Consider the following 20,773-nt stretch of genomic DNA (forward strand, 5'->3'; position numbering starts at 1 on the left):
AATAAGCTGTACAAACAGGATGGAATGTTTCGTTAGCTTTAAGTGCTAAACGTCTTCTAGAATGTTTGTTACATTCTTGGAATAGCTATTATCGTACAAAGTAGGCATTTACAAGGTTACGCTAATCGCGGCATATTTCGATCAATTAACTTCATGCATTGTATATATCATTTTTGACAAAACAATTGAATATCTTCGTTTCTTTTATATATTGTCAAAATGTACAAATGGTTAAATTTCACCGTTCAAGCAGCTCCGTATCTACTTTCTTATCTTATTTAATACTATATGTATACAATGTGCTAAGCATAATGTGGTTTCCCGCTACAAGTTCTTAGAAAAACATACAAGAAGAACTCTGTTCTATGTCCAAAGTTCTTGGATCAGTTACGCGAATAGATCATGGAACAGATACGTCTGAAATATATTTTATTTACTATTAAGTTTGAATATATCCTTAAATTAAATAATATGCATTTCATAATAAATAAACGAATCGATCGAAAATAAAACAGATTACATATTTTACAGCGACCATAATTCTTCTTGCTATATCTTCTAATAGTATGATTAATTTTTTAAAATCTTCCAGCTTTCTGCCTGTACATTCTTTCTTTCTTTTTTTTCTTTTATCGACACAACGTATTTTCTAGTCTTTATCACTACGATAAAAGATCCACAAGATATTTTCTAAATGCGAATAACCTGTGAATACTAAGTGTTTAGATATTGCCTTATGCAAGAAAAGGAAAGAAATATTAATCTTATATTGTACACACTGTTACAAAATATTGAGAAAGATTAAACTGATTTGATGTAAAAACTTCGTAGTGTAGTGTGAAAAGTATAATAAATAAAGAACATTGTGTTTCAAGAATAGAAAAAAACAATAATCCTTCCTTTCAAGTTTAAAAATGTACAGATAAATTTTGAAATTAATAATGCAGTATGATTTCTTTCAAACAACATAGCATCATTGTATATGAAATAGTTTTCTAAGTCTTGTTTTTTAGAATTCAATGTTTCATAAAACATCGTAAATCATCATATAAAGCAGCTTATATCCTTTTTTAAACACTCTATACTTTCGTTTAAAATTTTATCGCTTAAATCTGCGATCTTATATTGTTCGTAAATTCCTTCGATAACAAGGCATTCTCCGCGCCATTCAACAAATTAAGATTATTAATTAATAGATCGTTACTTTATCTTAAAATTATTTACAGTTAATATCAGATTAATATTTGTCTATCGTGACAACCAAAATTTTTCCCCCAGAAGAAAAAAAAAAAAAATACCTCTTCGAAGCGTAATAATCAAAACATGGAATTACACGTAGAAAGTGAACAAGTTAATAAATTGTAATTCATCAACTGCTCCGAAACAGCATTTGAGATTACTTGTAAATGTTTCGTTAAATATAGCTTATAATTTTAAAAGTGCATTATGCATAAGATACTTTTGAATTATTGGTAACAGTTAAGTAATATTTAAACATACTTTTCATTGATTTGTCTCAATGATGTAACTAGCAGTCAAGAGACACCTAAGTCTTCAGAGTGCAGAAAAATGTTAATCCTGTTAAACAGTTAATCGTATTAGACAGTATACATGTTTTTTTTTGTATCTATGTGTATGTATATATGTACATTATATTACAGATATCATCATGAAAAGGGGTATTTCGTGCTAATCCACTCCAGCAAAGCCTTGTGAACCTTCGATTGCTTTTATCAATTTTTCCCTGAGCTGCTGATAATTTTCGTAAGGAGGAAGGTCAATGCGATTAAAACTGAAATGGGAATATTAACTATTAGATCTAATACGTACCTTTTTATGGTTTAACGGAAAATTCTACGTTCAAATTCGTAATATGCACTTAACATCTCCGACCAGCCGACATTTTCACTACTTCTGGCAAAACTACTCGTGTGTTCGGATTTAACGTATTTTCAATATCAGTGGAAACACTATCACTATCAGAATCACTACTAATTTCAGATTTAGAAAATTTTGTTCAAGGTCCTGAGCTTAATTCTTGTTGCTATGGCTACTAAGATTAACAAGTTAATCGTTGCAACGAAAAAATGAATTCTAACTGTATTTGAGTTCTATATAAAATTCTTATCGTTATTTTTAAATAAACAGAGCTATTCTAAGCTGATTCTGGGATATATGACATCAGAAACTTTAGAAAGTAAGTGAGACAAGAAACTCCCGCGCAAAATTTTCTCGGTCGTAACTGTCCTTCTCGTTACCATGGTTACTAGGCTAACAAGTTGACCGTTGCAACGACGAAACGAATTCGAACCATACGTATTTGATTTGTATATAAAACTTTTAACACAATTTTTAAATAAATATTGCTATTCTAAATTAATTCTGGGATCTACGATATCAGAAACTTTAGAAAGTAAGTGAGACAAGAAACTCCCGCGCAAAATTTTCTCGGTCGTAACTGTCCTTCTCGTTACCATGGTTACTAGGCTAACAAGTTGACCGTTGCAACGACGAAACGAATTCGAACCATACGTATTTGATTTGTGCATAAAACTTTTATCACAATTTTTAAATAAATATTACTATTCTAAATTGATTCTGGGAACTATGATATCAGAAACTTTAGAAAGTAAGTGAGACAAGAAACTCCCGCGCAAAATTTTCTCAGTCGTAACTGTCCTTCTCGTTACCATGGTTACTAGGCTAACAAGTTGACCGTTGCAACGACGAAACGAATTCGAACCGTACGTATTTGATTTGCCCATCAAATTCTTATCACAGTTTTTAAATAAACGGGGCTATTCTGAAGAAAAGTAAGACTGAAGAAACTCTGGAAAATTTTCTCGAAGCACGACTTTACTTCTTGTTGCCATGGCTACTGAGATTAACAAGTGATCGTTGGAACGAACAAATGAATTCGAATGGTACGTATCTGATTTGTCCATAAAATTCTTATCGCAATTTTAAATAAACGGGGGATGTCTCATGACATCAGAAACTTTAGAAAGTAAGACTGAAGAAACTCCCGCGTAAAATGTGGTTAGGTTTCTGGAGTTACGAGTGAAAGAAAAAATACAAATTGGAAGAAATTAACTTTGTTTGAAATACGTATCATGAGTTGATATAACTGAGAATTCTCAAATTCGGTAGGTCGGTAGATCGGAGAGGTTAAGATGAGCATTTTTGAAATCGTGACTTACCAAGTATGAGCTCTTGGATAATTGTCCGGCGTACCCCATTTTTCGATCGTAAATAACTGCGGCCCATTGCTGCCGTAAAGTTCCTTAAAACCGTTCATCGGTACTCGCGATGTTCCAGTAACAAATTGTAAAAGTCTAGAGCGCATTTCATTGCTAAACGAAAGTACCACCCGCCAGAACCACTGAACGACAATGTGATTGGCGTGATAGTCTCCTTTATACAACGTGTTCTGTTTCCAGTCTTTCACGTCAATATGTTGTATACCGCACATAAGCAATTCTAATTCGTGCTCGTCAAATATTTTCACCAATGTCGGCGGTACAAGAGCGTTGAATCCTTCCAAAAATGCATTCATTTGCTCTTGAACTCTCGATACGAATCGCCATTGTATAACTAAACCTATGTATTCGTCTTTGTTTACGTCTGTTAATGGTATATTAGCACCATCAGGCTTAAGTTCTCTTTGAGAGGTGTGCCCAAAGCTTTCTTCGTCGACACAAAACGTGAGTTCTAATTCGCTAGGGTCGTTTTCTTTGATCCACAATAACGAATTATAATATTCCGAGTCGACGCTTTCCATGTCTTTCAAGTCAATAGATTTACCTAACATCATTTTATAAAATGGCCGTATGAAAAATGCTGAAAATAAAATAGTTTTATTTATATTCATACTGCATGAAATGTATGCTTCTGAGGTAATTAAAATAATTTTTACCATCTAACAGTTTGCCGTGGTAAACAGCCATACCAGCTATACGACCGATAAATTTAAAGTAATTTAGATGTTCTTCGTTACATACTCCCGAGAAAGGATTAATTTGTAGTGTATAATTGTCCCTACAAGTATTTTAATCGTGATTACTATTTATATATTAGCGTAGATAATAGTTTAGCGTACGATACACTTACGTGGCGGAATATTCGAACAATCCGTAATAGGGATTGAACATTTCCTTAGATAAAAGGAAAAACCATTCTCGAGCAAGGCCTCCATAATCTAAGCCGATTTCTCCCTCAAATTCAACCCACAATTTAGTTTTCAATATTTCCACTCTATTAACAGAACTAATTATACGATACGAATCTTCCAGGATGTTATTTCGGCCAACTTTTATTTCAAATTTATTAGGAACATTATTCTAGAATAACACAATAATTACTGTAAAAATAGTAATCAAATTTCATTTGTCAAATACTTACAGGCTTTCTCAACTGAGACTTAAGATATTCGTATTTTCGTTTATAATCTCTCGAATATGGAACAGCCTATAACGCGACAAAATAATGTTTATTTAAATCGAAGTTTGATTTATACAATTACAAACTAATATACTTACCGGGCCAGCAATTTGTGGATTGGACATACGTGGATCTTCCCACTGAGTTGTTCTCGAATCTATTGCACAAAGAAATATTGTACAAATCAAACCTGAAATTCTAGAAAATAATTTTTGATAAATATAAACGTACTGTGATCGATAAAAAATATTCTGCCGTCTGTGTGAACCCTCTCTTCCCAACCTTCGGGAAGTGGTCCAAGTTGGTCTAAATCACTCCTTGGTGTAGTCGAAGGAGCAATGTGATTAGGTATAGAACTTGGACACCCTGTTCGAGGATCGATCCATGTTGTTGTCCTTTTAATATGATCGATAAAAAATACTCTACCGTTCGGAGCTAATTGCATACCCCACCCAGGTGGCATTCCATCGTTGCTTGACACGGGAAGCGTGGGTTTATGCATTTCAATCTAAAAATCACAACGCTCGATGTTGAAATAAAATATTTCGTTGCAGTTTATACGAATGCAAATTCCACTGGAAGCAGTACTTGCCTGTTCAGAGGATCGTCTAGATCCAGCTGGGCTATCCACATTATCATCAGTCTGTAAGTATAACGTGAGACTATAGTAACATAAAACTACACAATCCTGATAAAAATAAATACTAATTTACACCACAAATATGCTGATCTAATATTATCAGGCAACTCTGCAAATGAGGTAAATTATATTGTAAATGTTTTTAACACTTGTCGACACCATCATGCAACATGCCAATTATTAGAATTAATTCAAGAAACATAATCCAGAATCATGCCCAAAAATTACGTTTCTGTTTAAGACAAGGTAAATATACAGTACAGAAACGTATAGTAGAAAGTACATAATCTTTTATCTAAAAATTAAACACATAAAACTATTAGAGATTCTTCTTGATAACATTTGTTTTATTACAAGTGAACGTATGACGATGTTTCGTAGTTAATACTATCTCGAATATATTAATGGAAAAGATATTGTTATAAGAAGCGATGTTCTGTGTGGTAAATGCAGTTTCTTTATAAATTCTATATTTTACACGATTTGTACAAAAAAAAAAGCTATAGAAAGAAGCATTTTACAAAACTGAAAATAATCGTGTCTACATGTACGAGTACCTGGTCTTCGCATTCACTAAGGTAGCCATGTTGATCAACAGAACGTCCAGAGTCTGAAGAAGTATCCCCAATACCCCCTCCCCTATGATTCTCAATGTCATAATCTCTTGCTTCCGAATCTTCATCTTCCTTGCGGAGAACTTCACCATCCTTACACACACATGCACAAAATTGCTACATACTGCATGCCAATTATTCTTTTAGTAAGAGATTTATTATGTCATGTTTGGTAGGTCATTCGTATTCGCCATATTTATTGTTAGGTAAATCATGCATATCTAACTGAATTGATTAGTAAATAGTTTGTTATTATTGTAGTATTTGTTACGATGTTACAGCACGTTACCATAAACACGTATCAAAGCACAAGCCTATAATTAAAGAAAACATAACGCGTCCATGTTTATTAAGCTGACATATAAGAAAATTGGAGTTATTTGAGGCAATTTTCGATTTTTGTTAATTTACATGACCAATGCAGTTATGCATTATTTTGTAATGTTAAACGCACAGTAAGCAATAATGAGAATATTTACATAATACTTTTCCGGTATTTTTATATCATCCAAAACTATATTGACGTTACATAATCGCGTACTTGAAAATAACGAAGTAATGCCTGTATTTTGTGCGTGTGTGTGTGTGACTATTTACACACATATACTTTACGCAGACTATGAACATTATAATAAAATATAAAAGATAATATATTTTCATGATATGGAGATTTGAAAGCAAAGAGTGCTAGCTACGCAACATTGTAATCTACGCGTTTGACGGAATATCGAAGAATGATAAATTAGCAACATATACTACATAAAGTAACATTTAGGACGTTCATATAAACATAATTGATATTACAACTGAATGTCAAACAATTTATTCTGCTAACAAAGTCTATGCCAACTATTTAAAAATTAATGCAAATAAATTAAATAACAGACACTACATTTTTATACTTAAACTTCAATAATCATTTTACTGTAAAAGTGGACGTCATGGAATTTTAACTATATAAAATTTGTTTGCAGATTTTACTTTGGGACTTCATGATGCGAATCGTATATATAAAAAAATCGTTAATATTACCTGGTTAATCGAACTTCTATGTCTGTTTTCGTTATCCGCGCTAATATGAAAACGTCGTTGAAACTCTGTCGCAGCAGTACTGAAATTTCGCTCAACTGCAACATTTGCACTGGGCGAAGTATTGCTGTAAATGAATTTTAACGTTTTAAAACAATTAGTATTTACGCCTTAGTAAGCGGCTAGATTAAAGTCGAATATAAAACGCGCGAAACTCGTATATCTAGAACTTGTTATTATATCTATTACATACGATTCTACTGGTCGTTCCCATTGAGTAAATCGTGCTATATGATTAACATAATACGTTCGCCCGTTTGCATCCTGCCTTTCTTCCCATCCTGGTGGTAGCGGTGGCAACGGTGAGTCAAATACAACCTAAAAACAATTTCGCATAAAATGTTATTTTATACATAAATACGTAGTTACGACCACTAAGATTTTTTATTTAAAGCACGGTGTACACGTAACTGTCTGCATAGGACGATTGACATTTACTGGTTGAACCATTTCCCACCCTCCTGAGTCCGATGCAGCATCCCCATTGTCGCTGTCTACGGTCGATGAATCCGAAATATACGCGTGGTATACTTCCAAAGTACCTTTTACTCTCGAACGCTGACTGGAATGATTACTAGCCATATCCTCGTAAGTTATTCATTTTGCATTTGCAAACGAAAGGTACGAAAGAAACGTTTTAATGAACTAAATATAAAAATTGGTGAGATGCAACCAATAAATATGAACGAGATATCGTTTAGAAATTGTGCGTAACAGTGTGCATGAAACGATCAAAATGAAAATCAATTTTAAACTAACACGAACAGAGAACTATCGTAAAGTAAAATCTATTATTTATGGATAAATGATATTTGAAGATAAAGCTGAAAGGATCAAACTTGCAAAATATATCAAAATACACAGCTTGAAGCGCACATTGAAGAAAATACTTACCTACGTGGTCGAAGTAAATAACGTCTAGCAGGGATCGTTTGACCCTCTTGCTCTTTAGGTAGATGAATTAACGTTAATTCCACCATTCCGAGAAAATCATCTCTTGTCAATCTGTTCTCGTCAAAAACTTGTAGCACCAATTTATGATCGACAGGCTTAACCTGATAGATATAAGCTTTTTAACAAAATTTTATGTTCATTGCTATTACCATCGAAAGATGTTAATAATAGGCTTACTCTAAATACAAATTCCTCCTCCCATACTGGATTCAAAGTCTTTTTTTTAGTTTTTGTAAGCGCAGAATCCACTGTCTGATCGCCGTTTACAGTATTTAAGTCGACACGTACATAAGGATCGCTGGCACCGAAGATGTCTTTCTTAGCTAATTGGTGCCCAGCAATTACCTTTAATCTCAGCTTGCTAGTAGCCTCATCTCTCTAAAGAGATTGTAAATAAATCGAAAACAAAATTATTGCAACCAAATACAATCGATAATTTAGCTCTAGCATTATAAATACAAGTTCTCTATACATTTAAAAAGAATTAAAGCTCTATTTACGAGCAGTTAATTAAACAATCGCTCTATTTATGTTTAAGTGTTTATGCAATAATTTTTTATTAATTTCTGTGCATCCGATGCAATAAACTCGCTTTAAGTTATTTTATTATGATATAATTAGTTTAATGATAAGGTGGACACGTACGAAATAAAAAATATACAAAGAACACGCGAATATACACGCAAAATGTTGAAAACAGGTAATCCGTCTTAGTTTGCTTGTGTATGTACAATATAAATATAGAAGAATTTATATTGGCAAGTGTGATCCGCGTTTCGGGATAAATAAACACTACGAGGACAATTTCTGTTTTGATTCTCGTCTATACGACGTAGTCTTTCGTTCGGTGCAACGGTATCTTTAATCGTCGAATCAACAACTTTCTGGAAGTAACACCCTTTCTGGAGCCTATCAATCAAAAATCCAACCTGTACTTGTCAAACTGTCAAAATAGTTACGTACAGATTCCCCGTCAACTCCGGGCGGCGGATTATATCCGTAAACATGTTCCTCTGCCATTAACGTTATGTATAATTGATTTGTTTCTAATCGTCGACTTCTGCTTCTTACAATTTAACGAGGTTCACAGTTTCTTATGTGCCATCAAGAAACCTATTTTGGCTTAGCCCCTCTCCGTTGCTATTGCACGAACGAAACGGATATGACATACTCGCGTTTAAAGATGGCCAGCTTCCTTTTAAATATTCAAATATCCCTGAGGTTTACCCTTCCCGTTCGATCTGTTTTTCAAATCGCCGAATTCATGCTGTTCGTCGCGATACCGGCGTCTACTTCAAAATGCGCGTTCGTTCTGGTCGCGGAAATTCCATCGACGACGAGAAATGAATATTTTTAGAACCGGGTGCCTGCGAAACGATTCTGTGTACCGCTGAAACGACAGCTCCTAATGCGCCTGCGAACGTCTCTGCGAATTTTCCTAGACGTTTTTTATCATCGTTTTGCAGCAGGATGCGGGACGTTGTGAAAATTGTACTGTCGGCATGAACAGTAACTTTTCGCGACGTTTCCGGTACGTTTTAACGATCGAAACGCGTGAAAGTGACGCATGGTTTGGAATGCATTTTTCTCGACTGTTCCTCGATATCTCGTCGCATTGTCTTAATATTAAAAGGATTTCATGTTGACAGTGATAAGGAGATTATAACAATGCGTATGATAATCTACGGTTATTTTTTCATTCAATTCTACATGTAGATACAATAGGTATAATTGTAAGGATAAACCATCTATACTGTGAATACATTTACGATTTTAACATGTTTATATAATTTTTTACATACCACAGGCTCTGCCAACGACAATCGTCCAGGTCTTCTATTATCTGGCAATACTCGAGATCCAGAACGATGCTCGTTACTCCAACTGTAGGACCGGTGTCTTTGTGGAGGTGATTCTACACCAGCATATATTGGGTAGGTCAATGTTCCTGGCATCTTGTTTTGTTACATACGTTCTATTTTCTAGTCTTAATATTTAGTACCGCGACCGCCTTTAGTACTTGTACATGTTAAAACTCTTTGTATACGCTCGTGCGTAGCTTCAACAGAGATTAAAATGTGTCAATGACTAATCTTGCTACTCTTTGTTATATAAGAATTTATTTCTAGAGTAGAACCACATATTTAGCAAACTTCTAACGCAAATTTTAAACAACTGTATAGGATGCTTGCAACACAATGCACAATATTATCGGAACTACCAATTTTATATACATATGAACACTATAAAACCACGAGTTTGTAACAAATTTTAATCAAAGGATGCAAAGTAGAACGCAAATACGATATTTATATGTTTAATTAATAACTGATATTTGCACGTAATTATTAATGAGTTAATCACGGATATATTTTTATTTATATTTAAACTTTTAATGGATAGAAGCATAACAGTATGTAGTCTTCCACAACAGCAATATCACTAATTTCCGATCTGAATCTTAAATATAATATTCACTTGAGATAAGAATGCTTTAAATCATTGACGCGATAACGCGCACTTAGAAAACGGAATTAACTAGTACATTGAAACTTTGATAAACACATGTATTTACAAGTAATTCTTCCACGAACTAAAAACATATCAAACAAAAGGTGTAAGAAGTGATTGAAATTAAAAATAGTAAAATTAGGGCTACAATTAAAAGCTTATTAAGTATACTAACTTATATTCTAAATATTTGTGTATCATTTTATGCTACATTAGGATTGTATATTTAATATTATACAGAGTGTTTGGCCATACCTGGGAAAAATTTTAATGGGAGATTCTAGAGACCAAAATAAGACGAAAATAAAGAATACCAATTTATTGATCAAGGCTTTGTTAATAAGTTATTAACATTTAAAGTTCCGCCTGTAGAACGGCTACGCACGCGTGATAGTGGTTCTCATTCACAAAACTGTGAGACTGTCGATACGTCAGTTAGTAGAGTTTCTCATGCTGAATGAGAACCACTGCCACGCACACGCAGCTGTGCGCCGTTCTACAGGTGGAACTTTAAACGATAATAACTTTTTAACGAAGCCTCAATCAACAAATGAGTATTCTTGATTTTCGTCTTATTTTAGCTACTAGAATCTCCTATTAAAATTTTTCCCAGGATTGATAACTTCAATTGATATAGTTTTCGTATTTCTTTTATAGATACACGGTGACGCTTTTAATGTTTTTAAAAGTCAACTTTCGGTTGTTTCTGAAGAATTCGATAATCGTTGCAAGGAAAAATGTTTAAAATTTATACCTTATCGAACTTCCGCTTATCGACATGTGAATACGTGGCGCGTTGAACATTTACATTTAAAACATTTCATAAAGACGCTTTTCTCGCAATTGAAATAACAATACATTTGTAAATATGTACATACCGTTATTGGTTGATATAAAACAAAGGCGTGAATATTAACAGTTGATTTTATAATTAACACGCGTGCGTTTCGGTTTGTTTTTACGTATGATATAGGTTAACAGATGACGAATAAATGTTGTTCTCCGGTTTAATCTGATTCCTTATAAGTTGTAACAATGTTGAGAAGACGGAAAGTTAATATTAAAGCTGTCAAAGAGCTAGATGCATTTCCCAAAGTTCCTGAACCGTATGTTGATAAAACTGCAGTTGGAGGAACTTGTAAGTTTCGTACAATGTAATTCGATATCTCGTTTACGCCTGAATATAAAATTGCATGTTTTTACTTGCAGTTTCCATATTCACGATCTGCACTATTATATATCTAATAATAGCAGAAACAAATTATTACCTCGATAGTAGATTACAGTTTAAATTTGAACCAGACACAGACATCGATGCGAAGCTAAAAATAAATATCGATATAACTGTTGCAATGCCATGTGGTCGCATAGGTGCAGACGTTTTAGATTCTACTAATCAAAATATGAAAGGCCACCAAACGTTAGAAGAAGAAGATACATGGTGGGAATTAACGCAAGAGCAAAGATCTCATTTCAAAGCTTTAAAACATATGAATTCTTATTTAAGAGAAGAATATCATGCCATTCACGAACTGCTGTGGAAATCTAATCAAGTTACCTTGTATAGCGAAATGCCAAAGAGGTATAAAAAACACTGTTCCCCGACGGTATATAAGAACATACTGTTACAATTCTAGAAATTTACTTGTATGTTTGTATATTATTAGAACTCATCAGCCTAGTTACGCCCCAAACGCGTGTCGTGTTTACGGTAGTTTAAACGTTAACAAAGTCGCTGGAAATTTTCACATAACGGCTGGAAGATCGTTGCCTATTCTCAGAGAACACATACATATTTCAGCTTTTATGACTGGTAATGATTATAACTTCACTCATAGAATAAATAAGTTTTCGTTTGGAGGGCCTAGTCCAGGCATTGTTCATCCTTTAGAGGGGGACGAAAAAATTGCCGACGATAGTGAGTTGAGATGATAGATAAGATACAATTAGGAACATCGTGACGTGTATATTTACGGAAAATTGTATTTTAGATATGATTCTATATCAGTACTTTGTAGAGGTAGTTCCCACCGACATACAAACTTTATTTAGTACTTCTAAAACGTACCAGTATAGCGTGAAGGATCATTATAGACCTATCGATCATCAAAAGGGATCTCATGGGATTCCAGGAATCTTTTTTAAATATGACATGAGTGCATTGAAAGTAAAAGTCACTCAACAACGTGATACAGTGTGTCAATTTTTAGTGAAATTGTGTGCCACAATCGGAGGCATTTTTGTTACAAGCGGCAAGTATTCGTTTGTTCAAACTACACGATTTATCAGAGATAATCTAAACCTATTAAACTTTGCAGGATTGGTAAAGAATATTGTGCAGAGTTTTTGGTACATTGTATGCTGCAAATTCCTAACACCCAAAGATGTAAAAAACGATCAGAAATATCCGATTCCAGTGGCTCGACAGAAGTTACGAGTTCCTGGAACGATAAATCTCTTGGATGTTCCGACACCGGAAGGTGTAGACATCATTTAAACCTCGATGAAAATAATATTCTAATTTAATTTTTAAATGATTTTCAGACATTGCATGATACTCTTAAATTCGTAATATTTGTAAGCAAAAATGGCCTTGAATAATATATTTGTAACGATCTTGTATATAACAATCGATTATTAATAATAGTAATTTTATATCCATGATTTATGTTTAGAACCCGCTGCATGGATCGCATCGCGTCTCCATTTTTCCTCGTTTTCTTTAATAGAATAATTATAGAATTGGACGAAGAGATCGAAGGAATTTTGATTCCTTTTATCTATTCATTTGAATAATATAAGAATATACGTATAACAGATTGAAAGGATTAGGATTTCTTTGTCCTCTGATACTTCGCAAGTACAAGGTCGTTAGATACGAATCCCAACTCGAATAAACTATTATCTAAAGAATATTTTGCATATTTCTCGAAACGTTAGATATTTAAAAAATAATTTGTTCGTTGGATTAATTGTTATAAAGTTCGAATGACACCATCTAGCGTTTTATTTACCGAGGGATTCGAAAAAGAAAATATTTGGCGCGACGTATTCCCCTCGATCGTCAAGAATTATGGGTAGTTGCGTGGAAACATGGAAGAAGAAATGTCGAGTGATAATCGTGCCCTAATCACATTAGAAACGTTTGATCGAGAGATACTTGCTGAGTATAATTTACGTTTGTTAAATCGATGCGTTTATGTTCTGCCGTCTTTGTAACAAAAGCATCGGTCGATTGGAAATCTTCGCATGCGCTTGACCGAAGTATTCGGCAGGACGGAATTCATTTTATCCTCGAACGGGAGTGCGTAAACGTAAACTTTTCGAAATGGCAGATATCAAACAGGAACATAAAGGCGAGGACACCGACAATTATGGAATGGGCAACAGCGCCGATCCAAAGAATATGCAAGAATTGACGCAATATGTGAGTCGGATAATGCGGTTCATTGTTATGACATTTATTTTTTTTTTTTCGATGACTCAATATTTGTAATCGATCAATCGTCCTTTTCTTTTTCTGTTTAGGTACAAACGCTATTACAAAACATGCAGGACAAGTTTCAAACAATGTCAGATCAAATTCTCGGACGAAATATCCTTTTCTCGAATTGATTGCGTTTCCTTGTATAACCTCAAAAATGTAAATCAAATTTACATTTTACTTCGTATATGAATACCTTATACGATAAAATGTTAATGTTTTGCGTTTATGGGGAATCGAGTTTGTTTAGGAAAATCAGATATTATTTCAGTAAACAAAATATGTGTTGTGTCCTTAATAAGAAACAATAGATGAAATGGGTAACAGAATAGACGATCTCGAAAAGAACATCGCGGATTTAATGACCCAAGCTGGAGTGGAAGGGGGAGAAAAATAATTGTATTCTTTACAAAGTTAACATTGATATTTGAATAAGGACATCTCTATCGACATCGACAGATATCATAAAAAAAGAACATTTGTAGGATACTAAAATGCATCTTTTGAATACAAAAAAATAAACTAACAATTTTTACAATAACTTTATAAACATAATTCACTTTTTATTTTGTTTTTTTTTATATATAAATATTACGTGGTACAATGCACTGCCGAACATTAAACTAAACATACTTAACAGTTAAAGGCATTGTTAACGACTTCTGATAGGCAGGAATTGGTGGTACCGCTTTAAATACAAAACGCGTTGGAGTTTTGTGTCCAGAGATCGCTTTCATCTAGAATTATATAAAATATTTAGGTTAAACATTATTTGGTATTACATAGATTTGTGCCTGGTTCTCACAGGCTTTTCTTTGATAGACTCAGATTCCGTTTCTTCGGAGCTGTCCCCGTATTCTTCGATTTGTACAGATTCCGAAGAATTTGTTTTTAAGCTGGACTTTGTAGAATCCTGGAAATGCGTTCATTTAATTATCAGACGTCGACATTAAGTAATATTTTACTTACTATGGAATCAGCAGTACGACTGCCCATGTTTTGCGGAGACATAGGGGAAGATGCAAAACGACTGGCTAAGTTTGTGAGAGAGTAAGCCTGTCTAAACGAAGTTCGGCCAACGGTAGTCAATCTGGCAATAGAATCGGGTACCCGCATCGTTTCGCGAAATTCCTAAGCACAATTATCAATTTTATCGTCTCAAAATATGGGAACATAAGTATTTAGAGGATTTTTTATAAATTCATTTCAATAAAATACATGTAACTAGTCAGGCAAGAATTTACCCCGTTCATGTTTCCTCTTGTCACTTGGAAGTCCTGCGAGAAGAATGTTAAAACAATCCTAATTTTAAATCTATGCGATTGCAGAATAGATTTGACATAATTTGCGAATATACTAACATTTGACTAGAACAATTTACAAACATTACGCGTCTCACCTCTAGATCCTTAGCTTCGTCGATCTCGGCAATATCTTGGTAAGCTTTCGTTAACAATTCGAGAGTTTTCGAGTGAAAACTCAACTGGATAACGACGAAGTCTAAAAGGACAGTTTTCAAATCGTGTAGCTTTCGCTTCTCGAACGAGTCGATTTGTTCTTCTAAGCCTTTTACGACCCGCGAAACTTCGACGGAAGCTTTCACAAGTTCCGATTCTGCTTGCGACTGTTGTTCAATTTTAAGGACGTGCTATAGACGACACAGTCGTTTTAACAAATTTCTTTGATGAGAAAATACATATCTGTTTAATTACATTTATACTTAAGGATACGATCATTTGTTTGTTTCTAGGATTTCGTTCCCTGAGCCTGTCCAGGTGCCTTTTCCTCGTCAACTCCTTATCCCGGGCTGTGAACGTGTTTTTAACATCGTCGCGGGCATGTTTGCAAATCGTCGAGTACTGAGACAGTGGAGCGATTATTTTCGCGTCGAATCTCTGCACTTCAGCATCCCTAATAATAACAAATAGAAATTGCAAATGACAATTCGTGCAGGAAACTTATTTTAGTTTTTCTTACTTTTCTAGATTTAAAAAGCAGATTCGTGTACCTATAGTCGCCTATTACCGACAAAGTCGCCGAGAAATTTGTCAACCCATTAGTGAGCGATCGATTCACGGTTTCCGATTGCGCGTAAGCTTGTATCGCTTTTGCGATTTCGTCTCCCTTGTCGCGTAATCTGCAAATAACAAAACGATAGTTACGACGTGCCATAGAGAAACAAAAGAAATAATCGATGCACAAACCTAGCCGCTTTTCTCGTGTACGCTGCAAACGTCGTGCACAGTTCAGCAAAATGTTTCTCCACGTTGGATATTCGGTCTTGTACAAATTTAGCTTCGTGTTCCCTGAATAACGAATGTAATACGTCAACTATCGATTCGAATTTCGCTCGAATTTGTAAAAAGAAATTTGAAACGCTTACCAGACGCTGCTTTGGGACCTCGAGCGTAACATTTTGCGACATACAGTTTCGCGATTTTTTTTTTTTTCAAATTTGAAACGATCGATTATTCGTGTGAAACTAGCACGCTTTTAACGTTACGTTCGCTCGAAGTCCCCACTGACAGTTTACTGTTGGCAGGTGGTGCATTGTGGCCGCAGGTGAGGTCGATTTTCGTCTATACTCTGTTTCCCTTAACTGCCTTTGTGCATACGCTTTCAAGCGTCTATTGACAAAACTGTCGTGTTATTTCAAGGACGGGGTTCTTTAAAAATTATTTCCCATTATAAATGATGAGAGACGTTCGACCAGCAATGTGTGTTTTATTTATGTACATGTCGGAAGTAATATACATTTATAAATTAGTCAAGATTTTTTTATTACAGCAAACGAGTGACCTGCGCCACTTCCAACGCGAACCGCCGAAAAGTTAGAAGGCAATGGAAGCTGTTCTGGAATTTTGGTGTCCTTCGTGTGACCGTTCCCGCAGTTCCCATGCTCGTTCCAACCCCAGCAGAAAATTCTTCCATCCTCTGTAACATTAGTAAATGTAATTTCCTTTTTACTTTTTCTCCGTCTTACACGTTCATATTTTACTTATAATTTCCAATACCATTTAAGGCGACATTGTGTTCCGAGCCAGCAGCAACTTGTCGAACCCTCCCAAGATCCTTAACACGCATGATTTTCCAAGATGACGGGCCCTCGATCTCTCCGACACCCAATTGACCGTACGTATTTCGACCCCATGAAAAAATCTGACCATCTGAAACCAGGTTAATTTCACTTTTCAAGAGACCCCATGTGATGCTCGAATTTAATTACCGCTCAGTGCAACCGTATGCGACCAGCCGCTGTCCACTTTAACCGATGGATCAAATCGAACATCAGGTAGCTTGATCGGGAAGGGCGTCTCCGAGGTGTTAGTATCTAACCCTAATTGGCCATGTTTATTATCGCCGAAACCATAAAGATTCCCGTCCCCCGTTATCGCGATCGTGTGGCGTTGGCCACAAGCAACATCTCGTACATTCGCCAGCATTGGAACTATTTAGAAAATACCAGGAAACCCTTATCGTCAAGTTTATTTTCATTAACAAATTACGTCCTTTACCTTCCGTGAAAGCGTATGCAGCGTTCCCCGAGGCATTTAAACCTAATTGCCCTTTGTTACCTGAACCTGCCACTAGAACTTTACGATCCTCTGTTACCAGAGCCATGTGTCTTAAGCCGACGGATACTCGTTCGATTTTTCGATCTATTACGGCCTCGAAAGGTTCGTGTGTCCATTGAACGACGCAGGGTTGTTTCCCCAATTGTCCAAAATGATTCGCGCCCCATAGAAATAAAGTGCCTCCTATTGTCAACGCTGCTGAACAATCCCAGCCGCATGCTACGTCCACGATACGCTCGCCTTTCAATTTGCCCCCTATTTCCCGAAACGAAAGCGTGTCCTCGTTTACTGGGAAACCCGCTTGCCCTTTATTATTCCAGCCGCATGAGTAAACGCGACCGTCGTTGTCCAAAATTAACGTGTGCCCAGCCCCGCCGACTATCTTGTTTATTTTACGCGATTCTAACGAGCATCCAGATAGATCGATTTCGCGAGCCAACAGGCATTCCTCCGTACGAACGCCTTGTCCCAGTTGACCGTGAGAATTGGCACCCTAGAAACCACAAACAGCGTTTGAAAGTTTAATTTTCTTAAAAAGGTGAAGCGGAACGGGGCTCCACCCGCGCTTCATTTTGGCGCCATTTTGGCTCGCGAGTAGTAGCCTCGATAACAGTTGTCAAGGTTACGACGTTCCCGCGTAAATTCTGTTTTATCGATCAGGATACGCGACCTACGCCAACTGCACGCTCGAATGCGTACGTACGATCTAATCGTACTTAATAATTCGTGACAACGAAAATAATTGCACGTGCAACGCGTATAGAGAGAACAATTCGTTACATTACCCATGAAATTAAACAATAGCTCATTGTTACTTGTTTCTTTGCGCATCGTACGACTTCGGATACTTATATTTAGATTGTAACACGGAATACATATCGCGATTTTCTTTGGACTGAAATGTGAGTACCAGCATACCGAAGCAAAAACTCACAAGAATCGAATTATGAGACTAAAGTGTTTGATTAGACGCTGTAGATGGCGGCAAACATGTGTGTCTGTATGTCGTCCTTGTATTCTGTGTGTATTTAATACGTAAAAGGATCAGTTCCTTTCTTGGGATGCGTATCGTAGTTGAAATGTAGCTATTTGAACGATTAAACAAAAGATCGATGAAAGTTATTTGCACGATATGGAAGAAGGTATAAAGTTTGATATAAAAGAGGTTAAGTCCGATCTTTTGCGCGCGATAAACGAATGTTCTCAGCGTGGGTTGTTGCATACCACAAAGTGGTATGTAAAATTTTTGGGATAGAAACTCGACGAGACGATAGTCTAATTATCGAAATATATAAAACGTGTGCGTCTTTTGCAGGTTAGCAGAATTGAGTTACTCTTTAAAAGATGTTAAACTAAACATGCATGATATTACACCTGATATGTACGTATCAGATCTGAGCGAAGAAGAAGATACATACATTTTGGCTAAATCTTATTTTGACTCGAAAGAATATGATAGGGCGGCTTATTTTACGAAGGAATGCAAAAGTTCAAAAGTTAGGTTTCTGCACTTGTATTCTCGGTATTTGTCCGAAGAGACGAAAAAGATATATGACACAACGGTAGTGCCTCCAGACCCTCTAAAAAACGACAGTTTGAAATTGTTGTGTACCGATTTGCGAAATGATCATCTGGCAGATAAGTTAGATGGTTTTGGTTTATATCTTTTCGGCGTGACCTTGAAAAAATTACAACTGGGACGGGAAGCTATGGATGTATTGGTCGAAGCAACGCACAAGCAACCTATGCATTGGGGATCGTGGTTAGAATTAGCTTCTTTAGTAACCGATAGAGAAAAATTAGAAAACCTATGTTTACCCAATCATTGGATGAAACATTTTTTTGTGGCTCACATGTATTTAGAATTACAATTAATAGACGAGGGTTTAGCTTTATATTGCGACTTACAATCAATGGGATTCGAGAAGAATGGTTACGTACGCGCTCAAACTGCAATTGCAGTACATTATAGGAGAGGCGAGTCGACTAGTCCAGAATTATAAATAATATTTTAACTTAATATATATGCTAAAGCATGGTTTCACTTCAGATGTTGACAATGCTATAGAGACATTTAAAAGAATAATTAAAGAAGACCCCTATTGTTTGGATAATATGGACACATATTCCAATTTACTTTACGTAAAAGAAATGAGAGTTGAATTGGCAAACTTAGCTCACAGAGCAACAGAAATAGATAAATATAGATTAGAAACGTGTTGTATAGTAGGTAAGTTTGCCGCACTTTTAATAATAGAAATTAAACGCCCATTATTTTTCTATCCGGTAGAATTAATATTCTCTAGGGAATTACTACAGTTTAAGAGGGGATCATCAAAAGGCAGTGATGTATTTTCACAGGGCATTGAAAATGAATCCGCAGTATCTTTCAGCTTGGACGTTACTTGGTCATGAATTTATGGAAATGAAAAACACTAATGGCGCTATTCATAGTTATCGTCAAGCTATTGGTCCGTATATAAGTGTATGCAACTAAATATGGGTATTCGTGTATCTGACTTTATTTTTATATAGAAGTGAATAGGCGGGATTATAGGGCTTGGTACGGTTTGGGTCAAACGTATGAAATCTTGAAAATGCCGTTCTACGCGATCTATTATTATAAACAGGCGCAACTTTTGAGGCCACACGACAGTAGAATGGTATTAGCTTTAGGAGAAGCGTATGAAAAACAAGACAAAATACAAGATGCTCTCAAATGTTATTACAAAGCATGCAGCGTTGGCGACATCGAAGGAATGGCATTGTTAAAATTAGCTACGTACGTGCTAACGTTTAATAACATTCGAGATATAAGTATACGTTCTAACTGAAGTTTTTGTAGGCTGTATGAGAAGTTGGGTGAACACGATAGCGCGGCAGCAGCTTACAATGACTTCGTTATGGACGAGTCTAGAAACGCGGATAGAACCGATTTGAGTCACGCGTATAAGTATTTGACACAGTATCATTTGAAACGGGAACAGTTGGACCAAGCTAATCATTACGCACAAAAGTGTTTGCAATTCGATGAAACGAAAGAAGAAGCTAAAGCACTACTGAGAACGATCGCTCAAAAGAGAGTAAAAGTAGAGGAGACTTCGATGGTGGTAATTAGAGAACACTTATTATACTTGAAGAATTTAATTATCAGATTTCATAGATTACGTTCGTTGCAGGTAGAGGATATGAACGAAACGGATCCTATAATCGATCGAGGAGAAAGAACCGATTCTACTCCGGGGAATCAGTTGTCGCCGATGAATCTATCGTTTATGCCCACGCCATAAGGCATTATGATAGGGGGAAACACACGCGTCAATTGTTAAAGTTGTCGCTTTGTACGTTGTATATATTTCTAATAAACTTTTGAAACGGATGCGACAGGGAGGATGAAAAAAAATGCGCCGATCTGTTTGCATCGTCTTTATTGCACATTTGTTCGTAATTCTGTATATACATACAC

At 35.6% G+C, this 20,773-nt stretch overlaps 6 protein-coding genes across 12 annotated transcripts; 3 read left to right on the top strand and 3 right to left on the bottom strand.

Annotated features, from left to right (window-relative positions):
• Positions 1–317: 317 nt before the first annotated feature.
• Nedd4 (E3 ubiquitin-protein ligase Nedd4) lies at positions 318–9,707 on the bottom strand. 5 transcript variants are annotated; one of them, XM_076779608.1, is made up of 16 exons: positions 9,540–9,707; positions 7,915–8,115; positions 7,678–7,838; positions 7,195–7,357; positions 6,977–7,101; positions 6,727–6,850; positions 5,638–5,787; positions 5,033–5,083; positions 4,672–4,948; positions 4,539–4,597; positions 4,402–4,467; positions 4,111–4,340; positions 3,917–4,038; positions 3,201–3,840; positions 1,650–1,792; positions 318–1,578 (listed from the first exon to the last, which is right to left on the bottom strand). In XM_076779608.1, exons 1-15 carry the CDS (start codon positions 9,690–9,692, stop codon positions 1,690–1,692), a joined length of 2,625 nt encoding a protein of 874 aa, XP_076635723.1. In that variant the 5' UTR covers positions 9,693–9,707; the 3' UTR covers positions 318–1,578; positions 1,650–1,689. The 5 variants fall into 5 exon arrangements, with proteins under 5 accessions (XP_076635723.1, XP_076635724.1, XP_076635722.1 ...); XM_076779609.1 differs by having other exon boundaries at positions 318–1,792; positions 7,195–7,345; XM_076779607.1 differs by having other exon boundaries at positions 318–1,792.
• Positions 9,153–12,912, top strand: LOC143348900 (endoplasmic reticulum-Golgi intermediate compartment protein 2). 2 transcript variants are annotated; one of them, XM_076779624.1, is made up of 7 exons: positions 9,153–9,470; positions 9,545–9,671; positions 10,906–11,386; positions 11,458–11,830; positions 11,916–12,166; positions 12,240–12,500; positions 12,567–12,912. In XM_076779624.1, the coding sequence occupies exons 3-7, from the start codon at positions 11,284–11,286 to the stop codon at positions 12,743–12,745; spliced, it is 1,167 nt and encodes a 388-aa protein (XP_076635739.1). In that variant the 5' UTR covers positions 9,153–9,470; positions 9,545–9,671; positions 10,906–11,283; the 3' UTR covers positions 12,746–12,912. The 2 variants fall into 2 exon arrangements, with proteins under 2 accessions (XP_076635739.1, XP_076635738.1); XM_076779623.1 differs by lacking the exon at positions 9,153–9,470 and having other exon boundaries at positions 11,222–11,386.
• Positions 12,913–13,255: 343 nt separating this feature from the next.
• Positions 13,256–14,963, top strand: LOC143348904 (uncharacterized). 2 transcript variants are annotated; one of them, XM_076779631.1, is made up of 4 exons: positions 13,256–13,675; positions 13,777–13,841; positions 14,039–14,131; positions 14,713–14,963. In XM_076779631.1, the coding sequence occupies exons 1-3, from the start codon at positions 13,577–13,579 to the stop codon at positions 14,127–14,129; spliced, it is 255 nt and encodes an 84-aa protein (XP_076635746.1). In that variant the 5' UTR covers positions 13,256–13,576; the 3' UTR covers positions 14,130–14,131; positions 14,713–14,963. The 2 variants fall into 2 exon arrangements, with proteins under 2 accessions (XP_076635746.1, XP_076635745.1); XM_076779630.1 differs by having other exon boundaries at positions 14,716–14,963.
• On the bottom strand, positions 14,296–16,247 carry Fam92 (CBY1 interacting BAR domain containing protein Fam92). Its single transcript, XM_076779632.1, has 9 exons — positions 16,116–16,247; positions 15,937–16,038; positions 15,741–15,869; positions 15,463–15,643; positions 15,132–15,356; positions 14,977–15,009; positions 14,702–14,863; positions 14,538–14,645; positions 14,296–14,469 (listed from the first exon to the last, which is right to left on the bottom strand). The coding sequence occupies exons 1-9, from the start codon at positions 16,145–16,147 to the stop codon at positions 14,356–14,358; spliced, it is 1,086 nt and encodes a 361-aa protein (XP_076635747.1). The 5' UTR covers positions 16,148–16,247; the 3' UTR covers positions 14,296–14,355.
• A 201-nt stretch (positions 16,248–16,448) lies between these two features.
• Sergef (secretion regulating guanine nucleotide exchange factor) lies at positions 16,449–18,243 on the bottom strand. Its single transcript, XM_076779625.1, has 5 exons — positions 18,093–18,243; positions 17,248–17,800; positions 16,959–17,180; positions 16,747–16,899; positions 16,449–16,666 (listed from the first exon to the last, which is right to left on the bottom strand). The coding sequence occupies exons 1-5, from the start codon at positions 18,114–18,116 to the stop codon at positions 16,500–16,502; spliced, it is 1,119 nt and encodes a 372-aa protein (XP_076635740.1). The 5' UTR covers positions 18,117–18,243; the 3' UTR covers positions 16,449–16,499.
• Positions 18,244–18,280: 37 nt separating this feature from the next.
• Cdc23 (cell division cycle protein 23) lies at positions 18,281–20,736 on the top strand. Its single transcript, XM_076779617.1, has 7 exons — positions 18,281–18,540; positions 18,623–19,284; positions 19,358–19,537; positions 19,614–19,778; positions 19,843–20,089; positions 20,153–20,417; positions 20,487–20,736. The coding sequence occupies exons 1-7, from the start codon at positions 18,440–18,442 to the stop codon at positions 20,595–20,597; spliced, it is 1,731 nt and encodes a 576-aa protein (XP_076635732.1). The 5' UTR covers positions 18,281–18,439; the 3' UTR covers positions 20,598–20,736.
• Positions 20,737–20,773: the final 37 nt, after the last annotated feature.

This window comes from Colletes latitarsis, chromosome 12 (genome assembly GCF_051014445.1).
Source record: "Colletes latitarsis isolate SP2378_abdomen chromosome 12, iyColLati1, whole genome shotgun sequence".
In the NCBI taxonomy this organism is placed as follows: Eukaryota; Metazoa; Arthropoda; class Insecta; order Hymenoptera; family Colletidae; genus Colletes; species Colletes latitarsis.